This window comes from Heloderma suspectum, chromosome 3, assembly GCF_057233095.1.
Source record: "Heloderma suspectum isolate Gila_16-S chromosome 3, 16-S_ref, whole genome shotgun sequence".
NCBI lineage: Eukaryota > Metazoa > Chordata > Lepidosauria > Squamata > Helodermatidae > Heloderma > Heloderma suspectum.
Window position 1 is genome coordinate 207,632,773 of NC_139460.1, and position 25,878 is coordinate 207,658,650.

The following is a 25,878-nucleotide window of genomic DNA, read 5'->3' on the forward strand; positions in this document are numbered from 1 at the left end:
AGTGGAAGTTGTGAAAGATTGCTTTACATGCTCTATTCCCACTACTTGCCAAGACAAATTTTCAATCTCCCCCAAAATCATGAGCCACAGCATGTTTAAAACAGAAAATATTTCCGTTTTTAGAATTTAAATGTGTGTTTGTTTTCTATTCTTAAAGAAGATAATACATATATGAATTTCATATAAAAATAAATAACAGAATACACTACACTACATAATCACAACCCCTTTAAGGTAGTGGTAGTAGTATTTGTTTTCACTAAGATACAAACAGCCTTGACTAAAACCAGTTAGCTACATACAGCAATTATTAGAACATATCCATAGTTACAACTTAAAAATGAAACAGTCATCTACACCTAGCTGTATCCATAGCAATATCACAAGAAACTTGGATTGAACATGCATCCGTAGTTGCTAAGCAACTGATTTTATAGGGTTCAAAAGCCAGCTTTCCACCCAATATTGATGACTGGGTAATAGAATTGGCATGGCACCCCAGGAGCATATGACATTTATATGAAGGAATGTATAAATTTGATGGCATGTGGTATGCCTTTCTGGAGTGCATAGACAATGTAATGTTAGAGAATGAAATTAGACAAATGTATTAAATTGGAGCCATCAGGTTAACAACTACCATCTTAAAGCATGATCTTACATTGTTCAACATCCCCTATTCAAATATGATTGTAATTCACACAAAAACACAGCAGCAAAGAAAAATAAATACAGTATGGGGCAGTGATAAAGAGAAGGCAAGATATTCGTTAAAGTTTTCTAATGATCTGGTCATTTTGTCTATTACATTAGATAAACAGTTTTTTTTTTTATAAACCCTCTTCCTTGATGATATCTAACTTGTCATTATCATGCACATAATGTATCTCCCCTTCATGGATCACTGCCTTGTTGTGGCGAAGGGGCTTGCGTAACTCAGTGAAGCCATAAGCTATGCTGTGCAGGGCCACCCAAGACGGACAGGTCATGGCAGAGTTCTGACAAAATGTGGTCCACTGGAGAAGGAAATGGCAACCCACTCCAGTATTCTTGCCAAGAAAACCCCATGGAACGTATCACAAGGCTAAAAGAGATGACGCCAGAAGATGAGACCCTCAGGTCGGAAGGTGTCCAATATACTACTGGGGAAGAGCAGAGGGTATTTCCAAGTAGCTCCAGAAAGACTGAAGCGGCTGGGCCAAAGCCGAAAGGACAGTCAGCTGTGGATGTGTCTGGTGGTGAAAAGAAAGTCCGATGCTGTAAAGAACAATATTGTTTAGGAACCTGGAATGTCAGATCAATGAATCAAGGTAAGCTGTAGGTGGTCAAACATGAGATGGCAAGATTGAACATCAACATCTTGGGAATCAGCGAACTAAAATGGACAAGCATGGACGAATTTAATTCAGGTGACCATCATATCTACTACTGTGGGCAAGAATCCATTAGAAGAAATGGAGTAGCGCTCATAGTCAACAAAAGGGTGGGAAAAGCAGTACTGGGCTACAATCTTAAAAACGATAGAATGATCTCAGTACGAATCCAAGGCAAACCATTCAACATCACAGTAATTCAAGTCTATGCCCCAACCACTGATGCCGAAGAAGCTGAGGTTGATCAGTTCTTTGAAGACCTACAACACCTTCTAGAACTAACACCAACAAAAGATGTCCTCTTCATCATAGGGGATTGGAATGGTAAAGTAGGAAGTCAAGAAATCACCGGGATAACAGGCAAGTATGGCCTTGGTGTACAAAATGAAGTAGGACAAAGGCTAATATAGTTTTTCCAAGAGAACACGTTGATCGTAGCAAACACTCTTTTCCAACAGCACAAGAGGCGACTCTACACATGGACATTACCAGATGGTCAATATCGAAATCAGATTTATTATGTCCTTTGCAGCCAAAGATGGAGAAGCTCCATACAGTCAGTAAAAACAAGACCTGGAGCTGACTGTGGCTCAGATCATGAGCGTCTTGTTGCAAAATTTCGGCTTAAATTGAAGAACGTAGGGAAAACCACTAAACCGTTCAGGTATGACCTAAATCATATCCCTTATGAATATACAGTGGAGGTGAGGAATAGATTTAAGGGATTAGACCTGATAGATAGAGTGCCTGAGGAACTATGGACGGAGGTCCGTAACATTGTTCAGGAGGCAGCAACTCAATCCATCCCAAAGAAAAAGAAATGCAAGAAAGCCAAGTGGCTGTCTGAGGAGGCTTTACAAGTAGCTGAGGAAAGAAGGGACGCAAAAAGCACGGGAGAAAGGGGAAGATATATCCAACTGAATGCAGAGTTCCAAAGAATGGCAAGGAGAGACAAGAAGGCCTTCTTAAATGAACAATGCAAAGAAATCGAGGAAAACAATAGAATGGGAAAGACTAGAGATCTCTTCAAGAAAATTGGAGATCTCAAGGGAACGGTTTGTGCAAAGACGGGCATGATAAAGGACAAAGAAGGCAGGGACCTAACAGAAGCAGATGAGATTAAGAAGAGGTAGAAAGAATACACAGAAGAACTATACAGGAAAGATCTGAATGTCCCTGATAGCCATGAGAGTGAGGTCACTGAACTTGAGCCGGACATCCTAGAGAGTGAAGTCAAGTGGGCCTTAGGAAACATTACTAACAACAAAGCTAGCAGAGATGACAGCATTCCAGCTGAGCTATTTAAAATCCTAAAAGATGATGCTGTTAAAGTGCTGCACTCAATATGCATCACAGGTCGGAATTAAGATTGCCAGGAGAATTATCAACAACCTCAGATACGCAGATGATACCACCCTAATGGCAGAAAGCGAAGAGGATCTAAAGAGCCTCTTGTTGAAGGTGAAAGAGGAGAGTGCAAAAGCTGGTTTGAAACTCAACATTAAAAAAACGAAGATCATGGCATCTGGCCCCATCACTTCCTGGCATATGGAAGGGGAAGAAATGGAAGCAATGACAGATTTTATTTTCTTGGGCTCGAAGATCACTGCAGATGGTGACTGCAGCCATGAAATTAAAAGACGCTTGCTCCTTGGGAGGAAAGCTATGGCAAACCTAGACAGCATAGTAAGAAGCAGAGACATCACCTTGCCGACAAAGGCCCATCTAATCAAAGCTATGGTTTCCCCAGTAGTAACGTATGGCTGTGAGAGCTGGACTATAAGGAAGGCTGAGCGCCGAAGAATTGATGCTTTCGAACTGTGGTGCTGGAGAAGACTCTTACAAGTCCCCTGGACTGCAAGGAGGTCAAAGCAGTCAATCCTAAAGGAAATCAACCCTGACTGCTCATTGGAAGGACAGATACTGAAGCTGAAGCTCAAATATTTTGGCCACCTAATGCGAAGAGAAAACTCTCTGGAAAAGACCCTGATGCTGGGAAAGACTGAAGGCCAAAGGAGAAGGGGACGGCAGAGGATGAGATGGCTAGATAGCATCAGTGATGCAATGAATATGAACTTGAGCACACTCCGGGAGAGAGCGCAGGACAGGAAGGCCTGGCGTGCTATGGTCCATGGGGTCACGAAGAGTTGGACACGACTGAACGACTGAACAACAACAACAACAATGTATTATATTTCTCTCCTTAAATGACATTTTGTATTTTCACACCGTGTTAAAACCTTTGAAATATTCTTCTTTTCAAGTACAGTGAAACTTACATATTGAGATTTCATCACGTGCAGGAATTAGCAGCTCTGATTTAAGCTTTCATCGCTTTGACCAAACTGAGCTTAAGGGGATGTCTGCCCAGCTAGAAACTCATGTTTTGCTGCAAACAGTTCAGCTACACAAAGTGCATTTGAAAGCATTCCCCATCTGAGGAGGAATGATGAGGCAGAGATCACAAGCTGCTCATACTGGCATTGGTGCACATGGATTGAACAAGAGCCCCATGTCTACATTTCCCCTTCCATTTTCAGTGCCATGTGCTATGTCAGATGTCACTCTGGAAAGCACCCCTACTTTCAGGAGTAGCTTTTCAGTTGCTGAAAAGCTGAAAAGTAGGTGCCCCTACTTTTCAGTGGGGTAGCAGAAGAGACAGATTGATCTTGTTCTCGCCAATCTTGCTGGGTTGTTAAGGTTATGCTCATTCTCCCCTGTTTTCACACAGGTTTGTGACTTTTAAATTTAAAAATCCATATGGAAATTTGTACTTCTTTGCTCATTTTTCCTAATGTATTATTCATTGATTTATTTCATTTCTATACTACCCAATAGCTGAAGGTGTCTGGGTGGTTCACAAAAATTAATACATTTTCTCATACTTTCTCAAATATGTGCAGTTTGTGCACACTTTTCTCTAATATCCACATTTTTGTGTAGCATTTTCCCAAGACAAGCTGCATTGAAAAGCCTGTAAAAATGTGGATCTCATTATGCAACTCTGTCTCGGCTCACTTATACACTCGGGAGTTGCGAATTCGGTAAATCCATAAAAACAACTCGACAGAATGAATCCCCCCACTTTCTAGACAGAAGTGGCTTCTGGTTCGAAAAGGTGCCTCAAAAGCCTCAGTGCGTGTACATCCCCTTGCTTGCCATCCCAAGTAAATGGAGATTACATGGGTTGGATACTCAATGGCTTGCATCTGATGCAGATCCCAGTGGCAGATTTTCACTACTACACACACAACTTGAATTCAAATCCCATATGACCACTTCATGCTGATTTGGCCTGGAGTGAATCATGTTATGTCTGTCCTTTATTTAGAACTCCTTTGCTGCTTATTTGTGCTTAAGGGCCAAAAGTGTTTGTATCATTTTTACTGAGATCTTCAGTACATTGAAAAGCTGTTCTGAATTCAGAACAGCATACATGGTATGTGCTGCCCAAAGAACTCTACTTTGGTTAACAGTGTATATTATCCATTTCGGAATTACAGTTGTTACGAATGTGTGAAACTGCCATTACCAGATACCCCCTAAAAGACACTGGTCTATGATGACTGATTTTTTTCCAGGGCAGGCAACTGTCTAGCTGTGGCAGCCAAGCTAGGAATTGATAAGCCCGTCATTGTTTGACTGTTGCCAATAAAGCATTGGCTATCCCTTAACTTCAACAAATGACTGGATGTATTACAGGCCTGAGAGAGGTAGAATAATGGCAGTATTTACTTTCTTCTGCCAAATGTCTCTTGTTCTCCTATGAGCAGGCTGGAACATCTAAGTGTCGGAAAAGCTTTTCTCTGATGACTCAAAATAAATGGCTTATTTTCCTCTGAGTTAACAGCAAATCAGGTTTTGGGAAGTAATATTGTCATGCTGAAAGTATTTTTCCTTTACACTATATTCAGATCAAGGCATCTGGGCATCATTCATTCTTTAAAATCAAAGGATAGACAATTTCCAAAAATATTCTGATTCCCCCCAAATTCATTTTCTGATTTGCATTGGCTGTGGGTGCTTCAGATACACCACCCCATTGGATGGACTTAGTGGCATGCTGTTAGCTAATGTCTGCTTTTAAACTCAACAGATGCTTGTTCTTTAGCAGGGTGCAAAGTTATACCTGCAGTTAATAAGATTATCTCATACAGAGCTGTGAACATAAGTATGGCCTATCTGGATCAGTCCAAGGATCATCTAGTCTAGCATTCTGTTTCCAAAGCAGCCATTCACATGTCTGTGTAAGTTCTTAAGCAGGGCATGAAGGTAATGGCCTTCCCCTGGTCTGGTGTTCATCCCCAGCATCTGAAAACTCAAGTTATACTGCCTCTGAACATGGAGGTTCCATTTAGTGAGCAGCTATTGCTGTCTTGGACATAAGATGCTATAATACTGTCTAGAGTTTCATTGTTTTGATGAGTGTGAGTAATAGGTGGTGAGGGACTTGATTAAAGAATGCTAATGATCCTTAATGTCTGAGGGTGTGTTTCTTGCTGGCCAGGAAATCTCCCCTCTTGTCAGAAGGTGTGACAGGATGGGTACGAATACTCAGTTTGTAGCAAATTTCAATCTAGAGAGAGAGTCAGAGATTTCTTAGGTGGCGTGAGGTGGCTCGGAAATAGCTTGGAGGGCTTTGGGAATCTGGATTCTGGGTATCGGCAGTTTCATTGCCCGTGCAAGAGTCTATTTGTTTCTGCTATGCTCTGCTGGTGTGTAAGTATATACACACATACATACACATATATTCCCCCTCAGCTTCTTGCCACTCAGGGAACACTGAGCAACACAAATGGAAGATAACTGTTCGGGTGCTGCCATTCTGAGAGTTTGTTGAGTGTCAGGCACATCAAGTCAGTAATTCTGATACCAACAATTCTGATATGGACAATAGTTTTGTCAAATAGGTTTCTGTTGGTGTTGAAAACTGAATTCAAAGGAGTTGTTTAGTATGTTGAAGCTCAGACCCCACCTCTGCCACCTCTTTTGAACAGGTTCCTTGCCCTTTGTCATGCCTCCCATGTCAGCCATTTTGTGATGGTGCCCAGAACAGTTTCTCAATTTGCCAGATGTTCCCACGGCCCAAAAATATTGCCTATCCCTGCTTTGTGGTCTCTTAAAACCAGGTTCCTAGAAGCCACCATGGTGGGAGGTTTGTTCCACACCGTTAGGGTGCAATTCTATGCACGTTTAGACAGAAAAAAGTCCCTCCCAGCATTCTACAAGAAAAAAGACCCTCCCAGCTGGCTGGGGAATGCTGGGTGTTATAGAACTTTTTTCTGTCCAAACATGTGTAGGATTGTGCCCTTAATGACCTAACTTTAACTACCAGAAGTACCTCAACCACATCCCCAGAGATTCTGGCAAGATCACTCTTACATGATGATGATGATGGTGGGTAATAGTAGTAGTACAAGCAGGAAAATATGATGGTTGCTCTCAAGGGGTTGCTGCCTATATTGTGGTGAATTTTGGGAATTTACCACAATATTCACCAGAATATGGGTTTCACATTCCCAAGATTTGGGGGCTTACAGCAAAAATTGCATCCTAGTTTTTAAAATACCATTTCCAATAGGAGGGAAATGTTTTTGTTTATCCAGCAACAAGTTATCTGAAAATGTAAATAGTCAGAAGCATAGTGCATTTTCAAATGTTATAATAGCACTTAAATAGAACAATTTAGCACAACTTGTGACCTGTCAAGCAAAATAGAGTTCATCAAATATTGGAACACCCCACATTTGGGGTGCTCTGACTTGGATTCCTGCATTGAGCAGGGGGTTGGACTCGATGGCCTTGTAGGCCCCTTCCAACCCTACTATTCTATGACTATTCTGTGATTTGTACAATCCTACAAAGCTGTGATTGTACTGAGCCATGTATACATGACTGTTGGGCTACATTTGACTCAGCGAGCCATACTTGTCAGGCCTGGTGTGGAACATACCATACTTGAACAGTTGTGGGGTGATACTGAGCAAACTATGCCTTTCCCCCATATCATATTAGCACATTCTTCACTAACGAAATATGTGGCGGGCAGGGGGGAAGAGATTTTGCTGAAAGGACATCAATCAAAGGAAAGACTATTGCTGATTTGGACAATATTAATGTTAGATGTGAATGGCCATGCCCTAAATATGATGGTGACAGGGATTTCTGAACTTTCCAGAAACTAGGGCATTGTTCACATCCTTTAAGAAGATAATGACATCAGGTTTTAATCCTTATTTTTAAAATTTAAATAAGACATAGTGTCAAGACTTCCAGGAACTGGATATTTCAGCACCACATCAGCATAACTTAGCACAATCACTATGGTAAATAAGTAATGCTGCCTATTGATTTTGGAGCAGGCGTATTTGGATTAGAAAATAAGTGTTCTGTTAAACATTTCCACACCTGAAAAATTAACATTAACAGATGGAGAGAGGAGCATCTACTCTGCTAAACTGTACATTTATCTTGGGGTTATTCAGTTTTAATTGAAAGAGGGCAATGAGCACAATCAAGCAGCACATTTTTACCTTGATCTTCAAAACTAGCAGCAATTTGGCACAAAACCCAAGATGAGTTATTATTGGCTTTCATGGCATTTTATTTCTCTGAGCCATAGTGGGCTTGAATGAACACTCTCCCATAACTATTTCAAGAACTATTTTAACCCTCAGGGATCATCAGAACACAATGTTCTTATTCCACGCTGGCTTCCTGGATGGCATGCCTTCTACACTGTAGATCTTTGAGAGTCTTAAGGTGCAATCCTATGATGTTCAGACAGAAAAAAGCCCTACAACTCCCAGCACTGGAGTTCTGGGAGTTGCAGGCCCTTTTTCTGTCTAAACATGCATAGGATTGCACCCTTCATTGGTTAAAAAAACAAAATGAGGTTGCCAAGAGTGAAGCCATTCTGAGAACCTTCTGCATGTATGCAAGAGTTCTACGGGCTAGTTGTGGTGGTGCATTCATGGAGAAGAAATGCACAGTACATGGTTAGAGGCACTATTTTGGGCCTGCCTGCAGATACAGCAAAAAAAACCCAACCCTCCAGCAAAGTCAAACTGCAACCAGCTTAACAGGATGAAGACCATTTATCTGCAAAACCGAGTATCACAAGGAGGAGAACAATGCTTTAATCCAGTAATTCCTTGCAGATACAGGGGCTCCAGTGTGCAACACAATCCCCATACCTACTCAATTCACTGGAGAGAACAAGCCACTGCATGCAAAGGGATGAGTACAGAGCTGCCTCCTTCATAAAATGAATGAAGAGGCCCACTTGTATTGGAGCTTCATATGCACACTGAAGCACATGCAAGACTCCGAATTAGTAAAATAAATGTTAAGCTGATGTCATGTGGAAAAGGAAGGCAAAGGCACATCACTCCCTAAAGCTCAGACACAAACATCTGTCCCAGTCTGTCAGAGGTTCCTTTTAGGCAGGCCTGGGACAAAAGCAATAAGTCAACAAGGATGTCCAGTTTGAAAGAGAAAGACCATGCTCTTCATGTACCCAGCAATATTTTGCCAGTAGTCAGGGAAGGCTAAAGCTCTGGTTGTTCAGGTACAGAATACGCCACCACAGATTGGCTGCTGCTGTCACAGATACGTTGTCCTGAGCATTTTACCCATGCAATCTTCTCTCTCTCTCTCTCTCTCTCTCTCTCTCTGTGTGTGTGTGAGAGAGAGAGAGGGAGAGGGAGAGGGAGGGCTTGGCTTCGCACTTGCAACGTCCCCCTCCTCCTCTATTTCACATGAGGCACACTTGCCCCCATACATAAGGAACATGAACTCTCACATCTGCTTTCTCCCTTCAACCATTCTACGTTATCACAAACACAAATAGCATGCACAAAATAATGTGGGCTCCATCTTGGGCTACTTCTGCATTGTGTTAGCTAGACTAGGAAGAGAAGCTGGCTAATTTGCCCTGTTGTGCCATTGTGCCCATTTCTGCATGAGCAACGTGTAGCACATGCATAAATGGAACTGTAGATCTGCACATGCACAGCTAGATTGTGTGGGTTTCCCCATATGGGAAGCAGAGCAGTGGATTTGCAGTTGTGCTCCATGTGTTGGAGATTGTATGCAAGGAACAGCTGGTCTATGCACTCAACATCCCTTCCGCATGTGGAGGAGGATCATTGATTGGTGTGTGTACATGTAATGTCTACAGTAAAGCAGTTGCTTCTTCAAGTTGAAGGGGGGGGGGAACAAAGCTTTGGAGATAAGTTGTAACTGAATATTTAATTTGCTCACATATAAGACAGTTTTATCAAAGTTTGAGGTATTTCATGCTACAGATGAACAAATAGGCATTTTGATTTAATCTGCAGCTAGAAGTAGGTGGTGGTTATGTCTAATGAGAACAAAACAAAGATAAGCTTCAAGGATGTTGCTCTGAAATTATAACATTACCAAATAACATGTCTTTTCTTTTGAAGCCTGGTTTCTGCAAAGGAAGCATTTTATCTTTATGCAGAGCAGGAAAGGCACCATTTAACCTATAATATTTAACTGCTCCACTCATCTCCTCTTTTTTAGATTAAAATTACAGGCCCCTAGATTGCAAGTTTTGATATTTGTTTTCTTTTGATTGCTGCCTTCGGCTCCTTCATGAACTCCATCGGCAGCACTGTGGGTAACCGTAAAGAAGCCTGTGGGCCTGAATATATTAAGCACCACAGCATTCTACAAAAATAACAAAATTCATCCACAGTTTTTAAAAATTGCTTCTCTGCAATCCCCCCCTTTATGAACTGCATGCAATAAAGGGTTAACTAGTATCATGCTTTGCTTCTCTCATTCCTGTTTTTCTTCCTTGTTTTAAAATATTGTAGGCTATATAAAATAATGAAGTGGCATCCAGAGCAATTATTTTGTCAGGTCTTCCCTTCCATCTATTGTTATACTGGTACTACTTTCTGCACAAAGAATCCTCCCCCCATCTCCCACAAACCATAGCTTGCAACATAATACTTTATAAGTCGTTTATTTTCTTCCATTTAGTCAAATATAGGACATAGCTTAGATATTAACCTTGGAGAGTGTTTAGATTTCATTACCATTTGATCTATATATTTTTCTGACACAGACGGATGAAAATAAACAGCTTGTAACATATAGAGTTACACAGACTGTGTTTCTATGTGGATTTAGAGGAGGCTGTGATGGATTAAGGCTTTGCAATGGATTCATTTTCACTAACTCTGTTAAAATAACTATGTAATCATTATTTGTGCTTAGTTTGAGATTCATTTTCATAATTTACCAAGGGATTTGTCTGCATACATTTTGATGGTTAATGGCCCTCAATTGATTGAAGTTCCTTTTCAAGAAATTGCACACACAAAATAGTAAAATGGCTTGATAATGAGACAGCGGTAAAACCCAGTTGTACCACACACACACACACACACTCACACACACACACAGTTTATGTGAAACAAACCTATAAAATGTCATCTTTTGCTTTAAAAGGAGCCATAGATACACATTCAATCTATTCTTCAGGAGCTTTAGCAGTGCTTTCTATTATTTACATGCTGTTCTAAATGTCTCGCATATACATTTGTTGCTGTGAACTCAAACACTGCACACACACAAATCTGTAAAGATGTAAGATTAAATTTTCCATTGCCACTTTTACAGATAACAGCCCGTCGACAATGGAAACATATTTATGATGAATTAGGTGGTAACCCTGGAAGCACAAGTGCAGCCACATGTACTCGCAGACATTATGAAAGGTAAGATAACAAATATGAAATGCTTGTTTAATAAAGGAGAAAAATTAATTTGGAGGGCCTTCAAAGCCTTTCGTAAAGAACTGGGGGTGGGGAGGGGGAGAAGTGAGAAGGCCTCTTGCAAAGGCACAGTAAATATTCCATCAGCAGTTTAGTTCTATAATATGCTGTAATTTAAACCTGTGTGTGTGTGTGTGTCCAGTAGGAAAGCAAACAAACCAGTTATCTGATTCCTTTCTGCTTCATGCCTTCATTTTACTAAAGCTTCTCTAATATAGAAACTGTGACAAATAAGCAAAACAGATATAATGAATTGACAAAGATATGATAATAACTGTTTTGGCTATTTATTGTCATTTAAAAATCATTCTGCAGATATATGCAAAGAAAGCAATATATAGCTATCTTCAATTATTGGGACGATCCCATTATAAGTCATGGGGGGGGGGGGAACCCTTTCTTCCATATTCCTTTAATGTTCTCTTCCCTCCTTTCTTCCTGCAGCTGACAACCATTTATCTTTCTAAAGTGCAACAGACTTGCTGTTTTATAAGCATTGATTTTGTACCCTGAGTTAATAATAGTTTCCAAAGCTTGGGTAACGAACGCACATCTGATATCATGATATGGTCGTGAAGCTTCCTTAAAAGAATTTTTAGAAAATATGGCCATTAATAAAATATGTTTGCTTTCAAGCTCAGAAATGAGCAATATGTTCTCATACTCCAGATCACTAACTAGTAGCCTGTAGGGGCCAAGAAAGTGTTTGTTTATCACCATCTTTACAGTATTGCATGGTGAGTGGTTTTTTTTTACATACATGCCCTTTCTAAAGCATTAGCTATCAGCCAGACTGATAGAAGCAAGGTGCCATATTGTGTATAGGACAATTGTTAAATTCTAAAGTGGCAATCTGATTTGTATGACAGTTGGATGGATGGATAGATGATAGACAGATGTGCCAGCTTTCTCTCATGTTCTAGTGTGGCTAAGAAATGGGGCTTAGAATGGAACTATATGGATGATGGTCTACAGAGATAAGAGTAATTCTCAATGGCTCCTTCTGAAGACTACAAGTCATACTGTTTATTCTGACTTGTAGTATTCAGAGGGAGCCATCAAGAATTACTCTCAGTGTGTGCTCCTTGGATCATAGCCAGAGGGTAAGAGAATATTAGTTTATCCACTAGCTTACAATATGTTGATTTCAATGGGGGTTTGGTTCACCTGCCTCAGTTCACCTGCCTTTGGTTCACCTCCTCTAAAACAGAGTTTGAGGGGGAAATAACATATTCAGCAACCTGCAGAGGGGCGGTGTTGGTGCCCCAATTGAAAATGGGTACTGTGAGGGGCTCTGGAGTGAAGGCCATCTTCAGGGTCAAAGTACATGTTAGGGCACAGATGGGAAACCTCCAGTCTGTGAGCCAATTTGGCCTACTAGGCCACCCCATCCAGCCCATGGGGCCTCAAGGGAGGCCCCACTTCTAAAAGCCAACAAGGAAGGGAATCCCCATGGTTATCTCCAGTCATTGATCAAATATAACACTGGGGATTCCTCTTGCTTAGCACTTTGGTACATTGGTTGGGGACTTGGCTTTGGTGTGTTTGGGCTTTACCCAGCCTGGGAAACAGTAATTTCGGCCAGGGACTGCATGACATAAGGGGGCGTAGCGACATACCCTTATGTCATCCGGTCCTTGAAAGGCCAGGTGGGGGGGTCATCCTTTCTCCCACCCAAACCTAGTTCCACACTCCTGTGTTAAGGTCAGCACACATTTAAAATGCATGATTCACTGGCCACTTTATTTTACCAGAAAACGCAGCCATGTAGGGAGCATCATCAGGGGCATGTAGCATCCAGGGAAACCAGTATGGGTTCCAAGGGAAAACCAGTATGGGGAGGAAAGGATGAAACCCTTCATCCTTACCTGCTGCAGTCCTGATTCAGACTGGGGCCCCACATGGTTGCTTTTCCTGGAAAAATAAAGTGATGAGGGAAACATGCTTTAAAAAAAAAAAAGTGTGCTTAATGTGTAGTTTGACCCTCAGCGCTGTCAGCTCTTGGGTATCGAAGGAAGAGAGAGAAAGAGTTGTTTGGTCTGAACGTCCAGCCTTTCCCACCGCTGCCAGACAGGCAATAGTGGAGCATGAGTTTTCCTTCAGTGTGCCAAAATGCTCAAAACAGTGTACCTCTGTTATGGGGCAGAGGGTGTTTGGCGGCCACATCTGGGAATCCTTCTCCCATACTTTGGAGATTCAATCAATGCTGGTGTGACACTTGTGCTGTTCTGACTCATGCTTCTGTTTTCTTGTTCTCTGCAAACTGACTTAGGAGTAAGGAAGTGGGTGCCTTCTGCTGTGCTCCTGGTTAGGGATGCTTGAGGGTTTTGTTCAGTCCACATTTCAAGGTGGACAAACCTGATCCATGCCTCCCAGACCAGATCCGCAATAATTTTTCATATTTCTTACCTATCCAAATTTTGTGATGTACTTCTCAGCTCAAAAGTATAAAATATGTTTAGAAATAAGTACTTTGAGAGAACTCCCTGGAAAAGACCCTGATGCTGGGAAAGACTGAAGGCAAAAGGAGAAGGGGACGGCAGAGGATGAGATGGCTAGATAGCATCACTGATGCAATGAATATGAACTTGAGCACGCTCCGGGAGAGAGCGCAGGACAGGAAGGCCTGGCGTGCTATGGTCCATGGGGTCACGAAGAGTCGGACACGACTGAACGACTGAACAACAACAACAACAACAACAACTTTGAGAGAAAATAAATTCAGAAATACATATTTTGTGAGAAAATATGTATTTAAATTTTGTGTGGATTTTTAAAAACGGAAGATTAGTGCAGAAATGGGACAGAATGGAGTTATGAATGAACACATTTGGAACTGACTTGAACCAGAAAGAGGCTCATCTGATCATTCCTACTCTAGGTTTTCTGAATTGGGTCCCATCGGTTTTGGATTGGGGTGTTACTTTATAAGTGGAAGTTGTCTAGTTTTTTTATACCTGTATGTTTCTGCTTACCCTCAGGAACAATTCACTATTCAACCAAGTTTTCCTAAAATGTTGGCAAATGTAGTTTACACTACTTTTTCTGCAATACAAGGCCTACCTTGTAGGCTAGTTTTTATTTAAAATTTGAAAGCAAATCAGGAAAGAATTGGCATACCTTTCCTATGATTCTCATAGTGCCCCACACTGGAAATTGGTTGGATATTTCCAGGATGCCTTGCCTAGTAACATTAGATAGCATTTTGCAAATGCTCTCAATAAATTTTAAGAAAAAGAGAGAGAGAGAGAGAGAGAGAGAGAGAGAGAAAGAAAGAAAGAAAGAAAGAAAGGAAGGAAAGAAAGAAAGGAAGGCAGGCCATGACTGTACTTAGTCTATTTGGAGAGCTCCCAGACTTGATCATTTAATTTGGACATTAACTTGGACATTAATTTTGATAAGCAAAATTGGCAGATGCCCCACCCAAAACTCATGTAGAAACAGTATTAGCAATGGATTTACAGTTCACATAATTTTCTGAGCATTTGAATAATCTGTTACTAATTATTTGGACTAGAAAAGAATAGTGCTATCTCACACATGCTTAGCAGTGCCTCAAGCCTCAGATTTAATCCCTGCTATCTTTAACAAATGGATCTTGGGTATCAGGGCTTGGAAGGGCCTCTGTCTGAGACACTGAAGAACTGCTACTAGTAACAAATTGCAGTATTGGGCTAGATCAGCCGTTCCCAACCTGGTGCTCTCCAGAAGTGGTAGACTACAACTTCTATCATCCCCCAACAAGCATGGCCATTGGAGGGCACCAGGTTGGGGGAAACTGGGCTAGATGGCCTGACAATAAAAGCTTTCCCCCTCTTTGATCTTTAAGTGATTCTAAAACCTCCAGATTACGTGTAATAAAATAAACTGCTTATATTGTTGAGGCTGTGTATGCTCCCCCTCCAAAAAAGGAAGACTAAACATAATTTCAATGCATTATTGACATTGTCATTTTTAATTGTATATGGATCACTTCTAGTAAACATTTTCATTTTAAAACAAGGCAGTGTTGCTGGTGGGTTCACTAAGTGTTATTTTGGATATGCATTATAGGCTTTCTTCTGCCTTATTAATGAGTGCAATAATGCAAGCGCAGGTTGCTCTGAGTCGAATCAATGGATGTTTTTATTTAAAGCGTAGCAGGAATCGTATAATGCCCATGAATGCATTATTGTCGCTGTAGGGCTGACTGGTCTGAACCTGCCTCTCTGATTGGTTTAAATCAAATCAGACCAAGCACTTCATAAAAATGTCTTTGTCAGCCCCGTTTTGCTTCCAAACCTATTAATCTCTGTCAGTTTTTAATACTAGTACCAGGCTCTTGGCCATAGTCCATTAGTACTGTACTTAATTGCTTGTGTTACAGATGATTACCAATATAAAAAGCATTAATGTTTTCCCATTGTAGAGCTGTTGCTATGTACATGACTCAACACATACAAAGTGTACAAGTTGTTATTTTGGTCATGAGGCTTTAATTCTTCACTGTAGTTGGTTACCTTGGGTGATGTATAAAGCAAAAACAGTGTGTGTTTGCTTTATGGAGATGAAGTGGTTCTAATGGACCCTTTCTTATTCCAGCCACACACATTTGCATTTCTGACATTCTTAACACCACGCCTTAGGATCTTGCCTCTCTATTTTGCATCATCAGGGATTTAGAAAGCATTGGAAATGGTCCATTTTCTCCTGGAACAGTGTTCTTCGCAACATGTTATAGGGATAATGATTTCAAATCAGATGTGGTTTTCCCTTGGGGGCTTATTTTTACCTCTGCACACACACAATGCGCGATGGTTGACTTTAATTTCCCTGAGTAAATACACATAATTCTGTAAAGGAGCAGGATGTTGTGATTTTTTGTCAGGGATTTAAAAACAAAACAGATTACAAGGAAATACTACATGATGTATGTGAGAGCTCAGATTTCCTAAACAAAATGTAATTAAAAAGGAAACAGACTACTCTTTAAGGTCATGTGCCTTTCTATAAATTGTCTATACAAGAGGGCTTTTTCCCCTTCAATGGTTGTTCATACATTTCCAGAGAAGTAAATCTGAGGAGTTGTAATACTGCCTGACACAGAGTATTAAGATTTACTACTAGGGATACAAAAGCACAAAAATGGTTTAGAATGTTGTTATAGGGCATATCCACACACTGGATGTCCATCCTTCCCCAGTCCTTGGATAACTGAAGTGTATGAAAGGGGGAGCTGCATGCCCCTTCAGTCTGTTGAGGTTCCTGGCCAAAGGCCCCCTCCCCTAATCTCAGGTTGGTTAAGGTGTGTAAAGGTGAAACCCCCACAGTCCTCTGCTCTTAAGTTAAACATGTGGTTTGGTGATGCATGCTTGTTTTCTCAACTTCAAAGAGCAGCTTCAGGAGGGGATCAGGATTGGGATTGAACAGCATGGCATAGTTAATCCTCTCCCCATGGCCCGCTGTCCCAGTGAAAATCCTCCCCCCACCCCTCTTCTATTTGGCACCGGAGGGAAGCTGCCATTGGTGTCAATGGTAACTTCCCTCTCATGCCAGATAGTAGCTGGGGAGGGAGGGGTGTTAATTGGGACTGTGGTGTGGGGGAAAGGGTTAAAACCATCACCCCATGTACTGCAATATCAGTCCTGGTCCTCCCTTCACCCTGCAGCTATTTAACACTGAAAAAAGAATTACATATTGCCATTCTACATGCTTAATATAACATGTAGTTTCACCCTTATGATATTCTCTCTTGCATCTTCCTGCTCTGATCTTCATTTCCTGTGAATTGCTTTTCCTTAAAGGGACAGGCACATCTTCTGCAACTTCACTCTGTAAAGGACATTGTAGACTTCATGTCCCAGTTTCAAACAACAGTCATAAAAACATCCTGTTTTAAGTTTTCTTTAGTAATCAGGACATCTTGAACTATTTGCATACCAAATGTCTGCTTTCTATCTGTTTTGGAATTACCCTAACATTTTGGTATTGACTGACAACAGTACTTGTCTTGGAGAATTTCTGCCAAGTTTTGGACTCCGTGGAAGGTAGGTTCTCTACATGGGGTTCTAGATCTGTATATAAACCTGAAACTCTCCCCTTTACATGTGGTTCCAGATCTGTATATAAACCTTAGTACTCCATACATCTGATGAAGTGGGCTATAGTCCACGAAAGCTTGTGCCAGAACAAGTTTGTTAGAATTTAGGGTGCCACAAGACTATTTGTTGTCTTTATGGTTGCCTTTGGAATTCCAGCTTGTGTTTTCCATTTTTCTTCAAAATCCAAGTGCTTTAGACTTATTGGCATCTCTTGATATCAGTTGGCAGGTCTCATAAATAAAATCTCAGAAGCAAAAGCTGTTGAATAATGTGATACGCTAAATACCATTGCATGCCAGCTATCAAATACTGTCAAACACCATTGCGTAACAATATTTGTGAAACACAAATATTAAATACTATTGCATGCCATCTATCAAATACTGAATACCACTGCATGCTGGTTTACAAAAACTATCAAACACCATCTATTGAATTTGCAATATTGAAGTCAGATCTTAAACTTAATTATAATATATTGAAATCAAATGCCAAAGGGTATAAAATACAGATATCAAATATTTGGCAACTATAAGAATATTCATTAAGCATCTGATACACACACACACACACCCCGCCTTGATTGGGCTTTCCAGAAAGGTGGTATAGAAATGTTTGAAATAAACAATAAACTTAAAATTTGCAGAGCAAAGTTCTGAAGAGAATGTTTGGGAGCAATTGTGTTTTAACTCTACAAAGAAGTCATCCAATATCAGCAAAGGCCAGAACCCCTTGCTCTTGTTGGCCAATGTAGTTTTAATCTCAACTCATCTAGGACCCTGGTTAGCCTTGATTTTCTTGGATTGCATAGGAGAGTGTTCAAAGTTTCTACATTTGTTTGTAGAAAGGTGTAGTTTTAAGACATTGTGTGGGGTGAGGGTGTGGGGTAATCCTAGTTCCTTGTTAATACATAATCTTATTTGTCTCTAAGCACATTCCTTTCCTGTTTCCCTCATTGTACTGTTTTTTGTGTATATCTCCCAAACTTTGGAAACATAGCCTCTGTTGGGCCTTTCTTTATAGGACAATGAAATAATTCTCCCCCCAAGCAACTTTACTATATAATGTTAAATACTGCTACCTTTGAATATCATCTTTTTCTGTGCCACCTAAAACTCTTATCCCCTCTAGTGCTTTGCCAGCCTTCATCTACTTTGGGACACACTGGAAGAGTTATTTACATTGGGATGGGTATTTTCCTTTCTTGCATGCTCTAATAAGCAGTGATGTCAGTTAACAATGTTGACATTTAAAATATCATAGGCATCTGGATTAGAGCCTATTGAAACAAATGGGGCAATTGACACCTCAAAGCTATTGTTACAGACTCCCCCACATACTCAGACAGATGGTCCTTTTTATTGGTTACACTGATTTCTTGGTTTAAAGGGCCTCATTCCAAAGCCATAACAGCAAGAGGTTTATTATATTTTAAAATGTAACCTGATACTTTGGAGATCAAGTTAGAGGCCTCTTTGCAGCCTTATGGCTGGATCTTCATAGTCAACTATGAATTCTGGCATGAAAAATAATCAGCTAATCTGTCTTGCTTTTAAACCAATCATTTGTAAAGCATCCGAAGAGTTCAAATGCTGGCTTTTACAGAACAAATTAAAAAAAGAATAGCCAACTTAAGTTGCCAGTAAGAATCTTACATGCGGTAAAATGTATCTTCTTCCAATATCCCTGTTCTACAATATGAAAAGGAAAATCTATTTTTACCCACAAAACTAAATTAGGTCAAATTAAGGCCTTGGAAACGGGTTCCTGAAGCAGCTGTAAAGATATATTCTTATCTTGTGAAGTAATTTAATACACAAGAGAGTCTAGTATTCCAACCAAAAGTTGTTCAGTTTGCTTAAAGAATTTAGATATAACTTTGTCAAAGTGTGTACATTTCAGGAGACATCTGTAAGCACTACTAGTCCATTTCCTAGAAGAGGAAATGGAGGATTATACCATCTGTATCAGACTTCTTATAGTTATCTTTACTACATGTTATAATTAATAGGATGTTTGGGGTTTAGGCTATTGAGCGTGAAAACAACCCAAGACAAAAATTAATCAAGTGTTATTCCATGATGTAAACTGCAACTAGCACTTTGACCAAAAAAGCCAAGTAGCAGATTTTTCTTTGTTATACCAGCTTTGTTGGTTTTGTTTTTGTTTTCTCCCTTTTTTCTCTGGTAAATAACAACCTGGCCCTCTGCATGTTTATTCAAAAGTAAGTCCCAGTGAAATGGGGCTTACTCCCGAGCAGGCATAGGATTGAAGCTTAAATGTATCCATATTGGCCATTGCGAGTGAAAAAAGAGAAGTTCACAGACCTAAAACCATGTACATAGAACAAAACTGTCAGCTGTGGTCCAAAGAGTCATATTAAATCAGGGGTGAAAAAGGCATAAAATTATAGACTTTTAAAAAGTCACCGCAGGTTCTTCCCTTGCAGTATGGGCACAGCCTCTTTCCTACTTCACTGTTTGTATGATAGCCATGCATATCAGCAAACTGAATTCTAGATCAGCCATCAGTCTTGTCTCTCTCTCTCTGCATACTTCAGGCAGAATGGTTGCCGTCTTTATTTTCAGAGAGCTCAATGTATGTTTATTTGTTTATGCAGTCATCTTTTCACCTTAGTTTTTTTGTTTAAATGAATGGAAATATTTTTAAAACTACTGCAAAACTGGCTAATAACTTATCTAAAATAACAATTATTGGTAACCTCAGGCCTCTAATACCACTTGATTTGACTTTAGAAGGAGTCAGGGCCTCTAACTGTCTGTAAGAAACCTTTCCAATCTGTGAACTATATTGCAGGTTTTCCACCAAGCAAGCATTTGAGGATCAATTATTTGCCTTGGCATTCCCCCCCCCCCCACCTTGATAAATAACAAGAGGGTTTCTACTTATACTTCTGTCCTCAGGGCATTATCATTAAGATTAAATAACTGTACTCTCAAGCATGCCACTGAACAAACATCTTTTCAATTATGTGAGTAATGGATGCTTTAACAAAAGAACTATTGAAAAGTCTGAAAGCATGTTTCTCTCCTCCCCTCTCCTGCAACTAAAAAATATTAAAATTAAAATATCTAGTGACAGAAAAATGCAATTGTTTACCCCTTAAAGTAGATTCTTAAATCTGTAGTCAGATTCTCTTAGAACACTGTGTGTTTTTGCAATACTTGTTCACAGCTTGTTTTGTAATTTTGGTGATAGCATGAAAGCTGGTACTAAGAGATGCACAAAGTGTTTTTTTGTTTATTTTTTAAAGAAGGACCTTTCCTATGGTTAGACTACTTTTTGTCTGGCCATTGGATGACTGGTTTCAAAAGTAAGCCTCAAAAATCAGCTTTCCCCATTTTCTGGGCATCTTGTCCAATCATTGAGGGAGATGGACAGACTAGTCTCCAGATCGCAAATTGTTGAAAACCACCCAGTAGCACAACCTGATTTAGATTACCTCTTTAGGCTTTTAATTCAACAGCATATTGATATCAACTGGCCATCCCTAATCTCTAAATTACGTAAATCCAGCTGACTTCCTTTTACATGAAGGCCTTCCTGCCTTTGGGTGGTTTGAGAGGTACCTGGTAACTTTCTCACTGAGTTGCACTACAGGTTGTTGAATAAAGGAATAAGGAGAGCTTTCTGCAAGGAATGAGGAGGAACAAAGCAGGGAACAAAGCAGAGCCCTGGTAGGTTTTGCCAGTCATGTACATGTTAGATTACATGTTCAGATCAGTATAAGTTTTCCTTGTGAATAAGAGCACTGTTCTTTTGGAAGGTTAACTTTGATGGTCTTGCTTTGGGAGTAAGTACTAAGGTTTTGAGTAAGATGATGGAAATACAACCCTCGTTGTATAATGTTGGATCTTTTCTTTGCTGCAGACATATTGACAATGTAGGTCCTGTCCTGGGACATGCTTTGCTAATATTAGTGGAACAACATGACCAAACATCAGCACTGAAGCCCTTATCTCACATACCTTCCGTGCACATCCTCCATGTGTCGTGAGGCAGCAGCATCAGGCATGCGTGCCCTGCCCTGGGCATAGTTTGCCTATACACACTGGAGATAACATGTGTGCCCCTTACTTATGCACAGTTCAGTGCATGTAAGCCCAATAGCATGTGAGCATTACTTGGAAAAATTGGGAAATAAAGGTTGAGCATTTCCATATCTACATGCATTGGACTAATCATGTATATGTACTTGCACTTACACCCAAGTACATAGATGAGTTGGAGCAGGTATCTGGATTGAAGGTACATGAGAATAAAACTGAAGCTGCACTGCTTTAATGGGAAAGCTAAGCATATAATTAAATGTGCTTAACTTTCAATCAAAAACAATAGGACTTTAAAATGCTTAGCTTTGGTTCGATGCTAGACTGTTAGGAGCACCTTGGGAGAGTGTCATGTGTCAGCTATTCACATAGCCTACTAAACATGGGCTATAGACATTCAGGTATCCATGTTAGTATGCTCTATCAACTTGATTCTGATGTTATGGCACATGGTTGCAATGTGTGCTAGACAGATACAGGTTGCAAGCTGTGTATTGCAGGATTATGAAAACATTCGACTGCTTTCGAGATTCAGTGTGGAATTGCCCTTCCCTTGAGCTCATGCAGTACTGTGAAGATAAAATGTCTTAAAAGCAGCGATGCACTCTCAGGTCAGTGACTGGAACTAATATGAATGCCATGTTCGGACATCACTTTAAGCCATGGTGGCTTAATAAACTACTCGCAGTAGCTTATGTTTAAAATAATCCACAGTGCCCCACCACACAAGCAGTTAATTAAGCTGCTGTGCGTAATCTGAGTCATCCCGCTGAAGTCTTTCTGCCCAAGCAGTGGCGCTGTTTCACCATTGACAAAGGAGCGAAAATCTTGGGATGTACGAAAGTCACTTACCTTGAACGAAATTTGATTCGCGGTGGGGGGGAGGCGGTCTGTCCCTCCCCCTGAAATTCTGGCGGGGGGGAGGCGCTCCATCCCTCCCCCCCGAAATTCTGGCCGGGGGGGAGGTGCTCCATCCCTCCACCCCCGAATCCTGGCCGGCCGGGCCGCAAATGGCGGCGGCTGTAGCCGCCACCGTTTGCGTCCCTGCAGTCAGCCGTGATAGGCGACGTAAATGTTTACGTCGCCTATCACGGCTGAGTAAAACAACAACAGCAACAACCTGTGCGTACGCAAATGGCGGCACCCATGGGCGCCGCCATTTGCATTCCTTATTTTGGCACGTCTAGTCTACATAAACATTTACGTAGACTACGGCGAAAATAAGGGGAACGCAAATAGCGTAGACGCTACGCTATTTGCATTCCCCTTATTTCTGCTGTAGTCTACGTAAATGTTTACATAGACCAGACGTGCCAAAATAAGGAACGCAAATGGCGGCGCCCATGGGCCATTTTGCCATGGGCGGCCCCATTTGCGTACGCGCAGGTTGTTGTTGTTGTTGTTGTTTTACTCAGCCGTGATAGGCTACGTAAACATTTACGTCGCCTATCACAGCTGACTGCAGGGACGCCCATGGGCGCCGCCATTTGCGTACGCGCGGGTTTTTTTTACTCAGCCGTGATAGGTGACGTAAACATTTACGTCGCCTATCACGGTATTTTTTTAAAATCTAGCCGTGATAGGCTACGTAAAGATTTACGTAGCCTATCACTTTTTTTGGGTTTTTTTTTTTTTTTAGTGGAAATGGCGGCGGTGGCACCCGGTTGGAAGACTGGCCGCCGCCGGAGCCGCCGCCGCCAGGAGGATTCGCCCAAGGTAAGTCCCGTCCCGGGGGGGGGCAGACCGTTTCACCACCAATTTTGGGGGGCCGAATGCGCTGGCATTCGGCCTCCCCGAGATTTGTGGCTAAATTCTCTGACATCCCTACGAAAATCCCAAGTGAGTCACAAAGAAGCGAAAATCTCTTGCGCACCAAAAAGGGGTTGGTGGCTATAAAACTTGGAGGTTTGCAGGATCAGGACCAAACTTTGTACACAGCCTCCCCTAGTCATGAGTCATCTGCTCCACCAGCAAAACCCTGCACAATTACCCCAGAGGAGTGAAAATCCCAAGTGCACCAAAAAGGGGGTGTTGCCTATACCTTGGGGGTTTGCAGGATCGGGACCAAACCTCAGACAGCTCTGTAGCACTCTTTTGCTCAATTGCTAAAGTGCTATAGCACTTTCTCACTAAAGTGCTAAAGCAGAATTGCACATTTCTCCCCATACATATTACTGGCATAGAGGCTTTAACGTGTTCCCAATACCGCAATTGTGAAAATGCCCAAATTCTCAAAAGTGCAAAGGATTTTTTATTTTTTTAAAGAGGAACAGAGGCAACTGCGGAATAGGGGAAAATGGGGGAATAGGGGGAAAACATGCTCACTTTTTGCCCCATCCCATCAAGCTGTCAGGGAGTTTCCATTACAAAAGAACTCTTGCAAAACAGTGAGACAGCAGCAGTCTGAACCACTGTTGCCACACGACTCCGTAAGTGAGCAAAATAACCCATGGTGCCTGACAGATGAAATGATAACATGCAGTGGGTTAAATAACCCCTACTGCAGACCGTGGGTCATCAGAGTGGGTTACTTTGGCCAAATAAACCATCATGGATTAAAAAATTCCCGATAGACGACACAATAACCCACGATAGGTTAAATAAGCCAGCATGGCTTATTTAACCCATCATTGGTTATCGTGTCATCCGAACCCAGTCAAAACGTCTTAAAATCAGTGACACTCAGGTCAGTGGTTGGAACTAATATGAACATTTGAAGAAAGGCGAAAAATGTTGGTGTATGATTGCTTTAGGAAATACTGCCCTAGAGAGAACAGTCATGTATATGGAGGTCCCAGTGTTATTAACCTGTTGTAATAACCACAATTCCTTTTGGTAGTTTTAGAGTATTGTTCATTGTAGTGGTTTTCACGTAGATAGAAATACTAAAGGATGAAAATTATCAGGCACACGTTTCATGTTCCTGCTTGTACTGTTGTTTTATAAGATCATAGCAACTTCCCTTCTGAAAGGAATGGTCCACCTCCACAACTTAGTTGTACACGGCTCATCTGTGAAAGTTGCCTCTTCCAAGACTTTCAGAGGAAGCAGGGTGGCAAATGAACCAATGTAGCTATGCTAGTGGCTTTCTCTTATTAATCTTGGTTGCTAAGGGGCTGGGTTCTTTCCAGGGTGAAAAAGTGTGTGTGTGTGTGTGTGTGCAGGGGGAGATTAATTGCTGGTGTGCATAGGAATATCTCTAAATCTCTGAAATAACTAGCTTGTTCCATAGTCTATTGGGAACATCATTTACACATTTGGGTTATATTCTCCCCAGGGATTTAAAAATATTTTCTAGTTCACTAACCCTATGAAGTAGATTATTGTTGTACTGGTTTTATGGATGGATAACTAAGACTAAGATTTAGATTGCTTCCATACCTTATTCCAATGAGCAACCATAGTGTGGCAAAAAGGAAGTGTAGCAGTAAGTTGCTCATTAAAGAGGTAATTTTTTGGTGCGGGGGTTTAGAGTTGGTACCCCTGTTGTGATGCAAAAGCAGATCTTGCTCTCCTGTCATTCATGCAAAGTCCATGTGAATTAGCAATGACTAAAATTGGATGCCCCACCAATACTATGCGATTTGTGGGAGATCAGCATACTAAACACCCATAAATCCATTTTTGTAGAAATGCCGCTAGAGACTTGTTCAAGAAAACACAGCATATCCAGGATTAACCTGGAATTTGAACATTGGTTTTACAGGTCTTCATTGGGTTACATTTCTCATACTACTATTAACATTTCTTTAGTGTTAAAGATGTGCTAGATCTTGGCTATTTTATAAGGACTGATATGTTTTAATCTTTCTGCCATTTTTTCTTAGCTTCAATTTAACAATCCAGATTATTGCCAGTCTAAGAAGTTAGAGTGTTGTGGCAATTTAATCATGCCTATGAAATATGACTGTGTACTCTCTTTGGACTGAATTGCTTAAGAAAGACATTTATAGTCAGTGGAAAACAAACAGAGGGTCCTTCAGGCTAATTTTAAATGCCTTTGCCATGTCTATTAGTCTCTAAACACATGGAACATTTGCACACTACCATCACATCACCTTGGAGATCTATGCCCCACTATTTGGATCACATAACAGGGAAGAGATTTTTGCAGCAATCAGAGGCAGTAAACTGCATGTTCCAACAAAATAAGAAATTGTGTGTGGCGGGGCAGGGGGATTAGATGGATTTCTAAAATCAGTAGTTTTAACTGTGATCCTCAGGCCAAACTACCACAATGTAACTACTGTTAAGGTCAGTTAAACTACCCCAGAACAATTGGTTTGAGTTTTGGAGCTTTAAGCTCTTCCTTTAATTCACCCTTCAGTATTTTTGTCTTGAATTCTCAGATGGACTCAGCAAACCTTTTGATGATAGCAAGGGGCTATATGCTAGTGGCTGCACTCAGAGCCTTCTTGGCCTGCCTTAGAGATGGATGGAGTAGTAAGAAAAACAGTCCCAATCAACCAAAGGCCAGAACAATGGGATAGGGGAAAAAGGAGTACTCATGCCCAGCCACCCCAACCAACAGGGAAGTGTGAAC

The 25,878-nt window shown here is 41.0% G+C and overlaps 1 protein-coding gene across 1 annotated transcript in view; it reads left to right on the forward strand.

Annotated features, from left to right (window-relative positions):
- The window catches only part of ARID5B (AT-rich interaction domain 5B), a 256,101-nt gene that overhangs the window by 208,636 nt on the left and 21,587 nt on the right, over positions 1-25,878 (forward strand). Inside the window, exon 8 of the mRNA XM_084845367.1 lies at positions 11,031-11,128. Within this exon, the coding sequence (XP_084701493.1) occupies positions 11,031-11,128 (98 nt within the window). The remainder of the gene's footprint in view (positions 1-11,030; positions 11,129-25,878) is intronic.